Source organism: Xenopus laevis, chromosome 7S (assembly GCF_017654675.1).
Source record: "Xenopus laevis strain J_2021 chromosome 7S, Xenopus_laevis_v10.1, whole genome shotgun sequence".
NCBI classification, from domain to species: Eukaryota; Metazoa; Chordata; class Amphibia; order Anura; family Pipidae; genus Xenopus; species Xenopus laevis.
Genome location: NC_054384.1, coordinates 36774653 through 36784388, shown reverse-complemented (window position 1 = coordinate 36784388; position 9736 = coordinate 36774653). Strand labels below are relative to the sequence as shown.

At 33.9% G+C, this 9736-nt stretch overlaps 1 protein-coding gene across 9 annotated transcripts in view; it reads right to left on the bottom strand.

Annotated features, from left to right (window-relative positions):
- Positions 1-5081: 5081 nt before the first annotated feature.
- Positions 5082-9736, bottom strand: part of ccser2.S (coiled-coil serine rich protein 2 S homeolog) — an 87403-nt gene continuing 82748 nt past the window's right edge. For 5 of the 9 annotated variants that reach the window (XM_018239478.2, XM_041571132.1, XM_018239477.2 and 2 more), the window contains exon 10: positions 5082-6291. In XM_018239478.2, coding sequence (XP_018094967.1) covers positions 5257-6291 — 1035 coding nt within the window. In that variant the 3' untranslated portion in view covers positions 5082-5256. The remainder of the gene's footprint in view (positions 6292-9736) is intronic. The other 4 variants (XM_018239480.2, XM_018239481.2, XM_041571134.1 and 1 more) reach the window with 2 other exon arrangements.

Below are 9736 nucleotides of genomic sequence, written 5' to 3'. Positions count from 1 at the left end.
TTCGAGCAAATGAAGTGATTGTGTAAAAAAAGCTTTAGATCCTCACTTTTTTATACAATCTTTTGTTCAATCCACTGAATTAAAGCTGAAAGTCTGCAGTTCAACTGCATCCGAGTTGTTTCATTTAAAATTCATTGTGGTAATGTACAGAACCAAAATTAGAAAAAAGTTGTCTTTGTCCAAATATTTATGGACCTAACTGTATGTAAACTGAGGTTTCCCTGTATGTGATTAAAGAAAATCCAGATGCAACAGTTACAAAAAAAAACTTTATTTGTACATGGAAAGTCAAACAACAGGAGGCAAGTTAATAATTTTAGGCACAACTCCAAGCAATAATGCTCATATAAAGTGCATTTGTTTCCTTGTGTATTATCATCTTAATTTGTTAACTTTCTAACACTCTGAAAGTACAGTAGTATTTGACTTTGCTTTAAAAAGATATTGCACAGTATATAATATAGGAACAGATGCTTGTTTCAGTAGCTTCTAGAGTAGCCTAAAATGAGTGGGAAAAGCATGCTAAATAAGTTTACAGTATTTTCCTACTATAAATACGTATCAGTCCTAGGTCAGCATGTAATATCAGAAAAAAAGTCCTTTGCTTATTAGGATGCAGTAACACGGAATGATTTTGTTACTGCATCAAGTGATAAGCGAGATCAAGGGCCACTGGGCATAATATACATAACCAAAAGTCATGTGTGATTATAACCTTAAAGGAACAGTTCAGTGTGAAAATAAAAACTGTGTAAATAGATAGGCTGTGCAAAATAAAAAAAAAAATTCTAATATAGTTAGTTAGACAAAAATGTAGTGTATAAAGGCTGGAGTGACTGAATGTCTAATATAATAGCTAGAACACTACTCTCTAACTCTGAGCTAGTCAGCGACTTGAAGGGGGGCCACATGGGAAATATCTATTCAGTGAGTTTGTAATTGATCCTCAGCATTCAGCTCAGATTCAAAAGCAACAGTTATGACCCATGTGGCCCTCCCTCAAGTCTCTGATTGGTTACTGCCTGGTAACCAGGGTAACCAGTCAGCATAAACCAAGAGAACTGAAAAGCAGGAAGTTGTATTCTGGCTCTTATGTTAGACATCCAATCACTCCAGCCTTTATACATTGCATTTTTGCCTAACTATATTAGAAACATTTTTTATTTTGCACAGCCTATCTATTTAACCAGTTTTTATTTTTACATTGAACAATTCATTTAAAGAAAAACTGAACACTAAAATGTATTTGGCTAGAAATTACATTTTATATATTGAACCAGCCTAAAGGTTTAGCATCATTAGCAGTAATGACCCAGGCCTTCAACATTTCAGGAACTCATCATCTTGAGCTGTGGTAGCTTTGGGCCGGCACAGAAGGCCAAAATATAATGTATAAGCATCTGTACCCTATGCTTGGTGTTAGTTCTCCTTTTAGAGGCAAATGTGTCTATCCCTTTAGCCGTTGACAGTAGCAATTCAACTTTTACAATTAACATATCAGCAGTACCATAAAAGATGTATTCGGAAACATATGAAATAAGCAACCAAATGAAGGCACTCAACCATACACTTAACTTCTCCCTATATTTAGAAATAAACGTAGCAACCATGTTAATGTAATTGTAAGAGCAAATATTATATTACCTCTGACCCTGTATGAGAACATGCACACTGCTTCATGAAACACTGGCTTTAAGTTTATAGCCTGTAAAGGAAACTGCAACCACAATTTACAGAAGGTGAAAACATGACAAACTGCCAAAAAGCATTAGAGAAATGCAGCATTAGACCGAAATTTGATTTGATTTGGCTTACGTGGTGGACAAAGAAACCACTAAAACCATTTGCAACATGTTAAACCTTATACAGTTACAGTATATGGCTAAACTGTCATTAGGTACAAAAGTTTCATTTATATGCATAATGACATTACATTTTATTACTCTCCATCTAGTGTGCTTTGCCAAGGTTTCATTTTGTGTGGGATTATTGGTTCCTCTCAATGGAAAAGCTAATGCCACCTGATCAGCACTAACCATATTACTTTTTGTTCAAAAATTAAATATAAATGAGTTAATTATGTTATCTACTCAGCCATTAATATAACCCATCAATCATTTCAAGAATGTAAATGCAGCATGGTCCAAGTGAAGCATACAATTATTAATATCAAACAACAATCAAATAACAAATATCAATGTTGATACAAATACGCCATTAATGTGTATCACTCAACACTGATTTCATGACTAATATTTTTAACCGCTCCAGAGTGGAAGATGCATAATACTTTATCTACAACCTAAGCAATTTCCTTCAGGAGGCATGTTCCTAAATACATTTTTCAGGGAAAAAAGCAACATAAATTGCACAAAGGGAAAACAATATTTTTACCCCCAAAAGTAATATTTTATCCTTTCTTGAACACACAGGGAGATCCACATTGGGACAAGTTAGAAGGTGAAAGCTTAATTTGAAATATTTATTTTACACTGTAACTATTAACTTTTCATTACCTTCCTGTGCAGCTCCACTCTCCATCCCAATCTTTGTCCAACATCCATTTACTATAAATTAGAACAGGCTTTTAGTAAAAGTGACATGTATTTTAGAATGCCACAATCAATCCCCACAAGTTACAGATTGCATCTCATATAAAGTGCTTTCTTATTTAATTCAATCTACAACTTTTTTAATTAAGCTCATGTGCAGGAGAAGCTGGAAATGTATTTCTGCTTTCTTAATTTTATTATGTAAAAACAGCAATTCTCTCATAGCAGCTGTTTAAAAATCAAGCACACCAAAAAATATAAAGGGGGTGAACGGTGAATATACTACACAAAAAAACTTTAATTTTACAAATCAAGTTTCCATGCAAAAGTGAGTAAAAGATTTATATTTAACAAAAGGTGTTTCATTTAGGTGTGTTTCAGTGAATAAGTGAAAAAAAAATCACAAAAACTAACTTTGAATTTTAAATTTTTTATGGTATATTCCTTCAAATGTGATCATTGAAAAGGAAAATGATTTTTATATGTCAATCAAATGTTATCAAGTTTAGAGCCCTTTGGGTATTTCTAACATGGGCTTTAATACTGTTTTGGAGTAGCTGTGCATACGTTTCCCCTTCTGTTAGAACTTCTATCTATGGGTTAAATTTCATTGTTTTTTTTAGAAAGAACTGGGAAAATGTTGCAACAACACAAACGTGTTTTACATAATTTCTATTCCTTTTCAGTCAATGGAATATTTAGAGAATTTAGTATTTGCAGCTAAAATAATAAATTAAGAAATGGTATGACATAACTGTGTTGAAAATACTTGCATCTTTCGCTAACAAAAACGTATTCCTATATATACTATAGAAGAGCATTTATATTCGAAGAGGAGCATAAAAGCACAACATTTTTTTTTAAACAACTTGTTCAGATTGATGTGATTATAGTATTTTGTCCCCATAACTATCATTGAATTTGTTAAAAATATTACTAGGATTGCAAAATATGTAATTGAACTGTTCTCCATACCACACAAGAAATGAGAGAAACTGTAAAAACAGCAGGTTTCATCAAATGGTATGTACTTTTTTTTTTTGATAACCATTTAACACCAAAAGAAGCCATACCAAACATTTAGGTAGATTTAATTAAATTTCCTGAATCCTGGAGTTCTACCTGAAAGAAGGTTTAATTGAATCTGACAGTCTCTGGTTTCAAAGAATTGCCTTGATTTTTTATAATAAGTAATTTATTACTGCTCATGAGTTTTATCCTAAGCCATTTACCAGCATGTTCCGCTATTATATATTTATACTTTTGGCAGTTTAATTATATATATTAAACAGGTAGGGGACCAGTTATCCAGAATGCCTGGGACCTGGAGTTTTCTGGATTTATCTTTCCATAAATTTGGATCTTCATACCTTAAGTCTACTAAAAAAGAATAATCTAAACATTAAATAAACTCAATAGGCTGGGTTTGCTTCTAATAAGGATTAATTATATCTTAGTTTAGATCAAGTAGAAAGTACTATTTTATTACTACAGAGAAAAAGGAAATAATATTTAAAAATTTGGATTGTTTGGATAAAATGGAGCCCATGAGAGACTGCCTTTCCGTAATTTGGAGCTTTCTGGATAACGGGCTTCCAGATAACAGATCCCATACCTGTACTACCAAAAGTATAAATATATATGTATGATGGGAGGAAATGTATAACCAGAACCGAATAACAAAAAATTTCATACAGAATACTGTTGAAAAATCTTGTGGAAAGAAAATTCTATGACTTGACCATGTCCTTCAGAAGATTTCAGAATAACTTAATTTTTATTTCCTGGTACAACAGTAATCAACTGAAAATAAATTATTACCATGTTATCTAAAAAAAGCATCCCATAACAAAAATAAAAACATATAAGAATATATGTGCTCTATGCAACAGTTTTCATTGCTTCTCTTTGACCATACTGTCTCCAGTTTACATTCCCCTTTATAGCAATTATGTTGGTCCCAAGTATGGATAAAAGACTTTTGAAAACCAGATGAAACTGGGCAATGTGTTAAATGCTAGTCATATTTAAGCAATTCTGAAAAGTTTAAATAAATACAATTATTGTCATCAAATAATTAAATATGTCATATATACTTCCATCTCTCAGAAAAAAAATATTATGACATTAAATATACATTATTCATAAATATATGATTCATATTATATTATATTTGTATACATTATTCTGTCTTGGAAATAAAATGTGGCAAATATTTGAAAAATCACACAGTTATTATCAACAAGCAGAGATGTATAATTACATGGATGTTAATGTTAAACTAAGCAAGTAAATGTGTCTGTTGTCTTTAAGTACAGAAATATACCAATGCATTTAACCTTGAGAAGCTATAAAGTTTTGACAAAATAAACAAATAAGGGTTCACGCATATACAGGTATAAGACACCTCCAAGAATGCAGAAATATAGACAAATTGAGGTAATCAAAGTCCCAGAATGTTGTGTAACCATGCAATGGTGGAAAGAAAAGTCACTGGATTTACAGTAACTCAGGCCACAAAAATATCTGAAAGCTACTCAAACTAAATGAAAACCCTAACAGAAAAGGAAAAAAAAGTCATCTTAGTAATCAATAGCAATAATTATTATGCATTAAAATGTTTACTACACCAAGTGACATTTATCAACTGGTAGATCAGCTGTTTTAAAAAGTAATGCTTATCAAATTATATGTTTTTGCTTTCTTAATGCGTCTTTGGTTGAGGGAGACGTGATTGCCGTTTCAAAGCTGAACTAGCCACAGCTTCCTGTAAAATTTCTTTTTTAGGTGATGGCCTCGGTATGATTGAAGATGAGGTTTTGCAAGGAGATTCAGGAGGAGCAGGTGCCATGTGTACAGTATCAGGCTTAGTACTACTTGGTTTCTTAAGTTTAGAAGCAAAACTTGGTGGCCTTAGCATGGATCCTTTGGGGATTTGTTTATGTGGCTGCTGAGAATATTCAACTGCTGGTACCTGTTGCTGGGATGAAATGGAGCCCAATGTTGGTAATTTTGATGCACAGGTGGGCATTATAGGATTTTGTGGCTTTGATCCTGGATTACTCTGTAATAAATCGTTTTGGTTTGCATTAACAAATTGTTTTTGTTGTAGGCTTGATTCTATCTCAGATGAATCATTTATTGTATCTTGGCCTACAAAATGGTCACTATGAACTGTTGGTTGGATTTTATGTACCATAGACTTGGAACAATTTGGAGATTGTAATGGGGAGTGATTGGTAGAAGCTAACTGTATTTCAGAATTAGCTCCTTGACTTGCAACAGTTGTGTGTATTTTGGGCTTTGTCAGGCGTAAAGTCGTTGATCTTGGAATTTGCCCTAACAATGATGATGACGCCATGGGTTTAGTCACTGATCTGGACTGAAAATGTATTTTTGCATCCACTGCTACTGATGGCAGATTATTACAATTAAGCTTTTTACTTTTTAAATGTTTCTTATTATCAAGCTGTCCAGGATTTTGAACATGCTTATCTTTGTTTATAGATTCTTCGGGACTATCTTCTACATCATTGATTTTCAACTGAGTACTCAGTAAGACACTCAGCTCATTTTCAGGAACTTTGGAGGTGCTACCAACATTCCCAATCTCATTGCATGGGTTCTGGATCAGTTCTCCATGTTTTCTTGGGTCCTCTTGATGTGCTTGTGTTATTAATTTTCCCGTGATGATATCTGAAGAACTGGGGTTGTTGCTGGAACACTGTAGTACTTGAGGCTGTAAAGAAAAATTAAAAAAAAATATATATACATGTGTGAAAGAATGTACTTCTATATTTTCTGAGATCACCATTTTGAAGCATTTGTAAACACAACCCTTTTAAAATAAAATAAATATCCTCTTTTTAAACATTAAAAAAGACACAAATGATGGCAGTCCTGTCATGTGAAATAAAAACAAAAGCTTAGCAAACATTTAAGTACAGACAAAAAAATGTATATTTCTGCCCCAACAATCTAAGCTTAATGGTCTAAGATTCTGTATAGTGTTCGATTTTAAAACTGCACTCTTACCATGTATATTCCATCCACAAATGTGAATTATATAGTATGATGCTCTGAACATTACAATTGGTCATATTTTCTGGCAGGCTGTATAGAGAATAAACACAGCATCCTAAATGCTTTATCATTTACTTGCTATTCTAATGTCCTTACGCTCAGATATCTGCCAAATATAAAGGTTAATATAATTATCAACTTCCTTAGCTTTAGCAGCCATAGTTATATCTGCAGATGCTACTAGTTAACCAAATGTAAAAACAAACAAAACAAAACAAAAAAGGTAGATTGGGGATGTCTAATGAATGAAGCATACTATAATATCCCTTGGCGTGGAATCAGAATGTGTGGCCCCTTAGCATTATAAGGCTGACTAATAATTTTAATAGGCTATATTTTTCCATACTATTGTACTGCACAAAAATAAAATACATATAAATCTTCCTTAAAGGAATTGTTCATTGTACAAATAAATACTGGGTAAACAGATAGGCTGTGCAAAATAAAAAATGTTTCTAATATAGTTAGTTAGCCAAATATGTAATGTATTAAGGCTGGAGTGACTGGATGTGTAACATAACAGAACAGCCCAACTTCCTGCTTTTCAGCTATCTTGGTTTCCACTGACTGGTGACCCTGGTAACCAGGCAGTAACCAATCAGAGACTTGAAGCAGGGCCACATGGGTCATATCTGTTGCTTTTGAATCTGAGCTGAATGCTGAAGATCAATTGCAAACTCACTGAACAGATATGTACCATGTGGCCCCCCCTTCAAGTCGCTGACTAGCTCAAAGTTATAGAGCTGAAAAGCAGGATTATATTACACATCCAGTCACTCCAGTCTTTATACATTCCATTTTTGGCTAATTAACTATATTAGAAACATTTTTTATTTTGCACAGCCTATCTATTTACTCAGTTTTTATTTTCAAGCTGAACTATTCCTTTAAAGTCGTTTTCACATTAATAAACAAAAGTACAAATATTGTAACATTATGCTGTTTAACGGGCTTTTATCTTTGACAGATGATCAGCAGATTACTCCGCTTCCCTGGGGATTTAAAAAGTGCACTGCAATCCTCTGACTTGCTGTTGGGGGGTTGTGTCAACAATATGACATGGACTTGAAACTTTTGTGCAGTAACTCATTATGCATGCCTTATATTTATGTGTCTCAATTCATAAAAATGGATATGAAGGCTATCTTTCAAGATAGTTACACAGTAGTGATGTGCGGGTTGGGTTTTTCTGCCCCGCCCCCACAGATTATATCACAAAGGGGGCTGGGCAAGCAGGCTTGTGGCTATAAAGCCGGCAGTTGAAGGTGGCTGGCGGGAGAGCAGGAGGAAGAGCTTGACCCGGACCTGTCCGGCGTAAATGGGGATGCAAGGTCGGCCAGAACCCGACCGACCAGCTGGTATTGGCCCTGACATCACTATTACATAGTTAAGTTGGGTTCATGAAAGAGCAGAGTCCATCAAGTTCAACCCCTCCATATGAACCCCAGTGTACATATACACACATATTTATGGTGATATATCTATACACTCATATACAGAAAGTATAAATATCTAATTGTAGATTTTAGTAGTCTTTGATATTATGCTAATCAGCATTCATGACATCAACTGGAATGGAATGCCACAATCTCACTGCCCACACTGTGAAGAACCCTCTGCAATGCTTCAAATAAAAGTTCTATTCCTCTAGTCTAAAGAAGTGGCCTTTGGTGCCTTGATCCTTGTTATGGAAAAAAAGAAAACATAAGGTGAAAATGAACTCGAATTATATAGTTAAATTATTTTAAAAAATTGCATTTTGCTGTGATGCAGCAACCTAAGGATAGCTTAGCCAAACTTCTGAAAATTTTTAAATTTTCCAGTTTAAGAAGAATTACCAAAAGTATAAGAAAGTATGAACAATTGAATTATGGAGATTCTTTCACTCTGCCTTTAATTCGTTTCAGTGAAGATGCATCAATCATCTTAAGGGTTACTTGATTACACAACATGTTTCGGGCCTTGTGTGCCCTTTTTTAAGTGAGAAAGGGCACGCAAGGCCCGAAAATATGTTGTGTAATCAAGTAGTCTTGCATTAAAAAACTATGATCACAGCAGTTTTTGCTCTCTGAGTGCTCTCCTCACCCTTTATCTTATGAGCAATTAAAATTTATTTTATTTAGGTACCAAAGTTAAATGGCTTTTTGCATTTTCTGGAAGGAAAATTAAAATATACACATTTAAGTTTGCCACAAGAGCAGTTGATGCACCATTCGCAGTTCACAAGGCAGAATCTTGAATTTGGTGCATCTCTATTCATACATCTAGTTGTGCATTAACCCTGTTCCCAATATCACTACCCTTCTGTTACAGGCAAATTTAGCTAGGTCAGTAGAAACTCTCAAGAAGTATATAACCAGTGAAGGAAGCTATCCCCCCAACCGAATCTCCTTAAAAACAAAACACAAGAACAGATTATTATATAAAACATATAACCGCACTAGCCCATTTCCAATCCATGTATAAACAACATTACCTAAGTCAATAAACTTTTGTTTCAAAAGCTGATTATATGGTACAGTTTTAGACCTACTGAAGCCTACTGTCCAAGATCCTACATAATTCATCATAAAAAGCATTTTAATTTTTCTGGCATGGCCTGTCATTTATAAAGCCAGGTGATTATCACTTATAATACCATTCTCCAGAACATAATCTTAAACGTGATACCTTAAATTTTCAAATATCTTGCACACCCACCCCAAATGTTAAACTTACTGGCCTATGGCGGCCAGACTAAGCGAATAATGCCTTGCTAAAAACGTTCTTTAAATCCATTTACAGCATACCTGATGAAAGAAATTTTAAAATTGTTCTGACTAATAATGAACTAGGTTCCCAAGAGTGTATTACATAAAGCCTTGGTGCTTTGTTCACATTGAGGATTAACATTAACGGGCAGATTTATCAAAATGAGAGATTAGAGCGCAACAGAGAAAAAGTCACCCATTTTTATTCTTCCCTTTTGGATTTCTACAATCATATGTATCAATGGGTGAAGAGCTCACCATTTGATAAAGATGCTTCTATGTTTAATATTCTTTTGATTAGATTTAAGGTATGGAGATCCAAATTATGGAAAGACTCCTTATCCAGAAAAC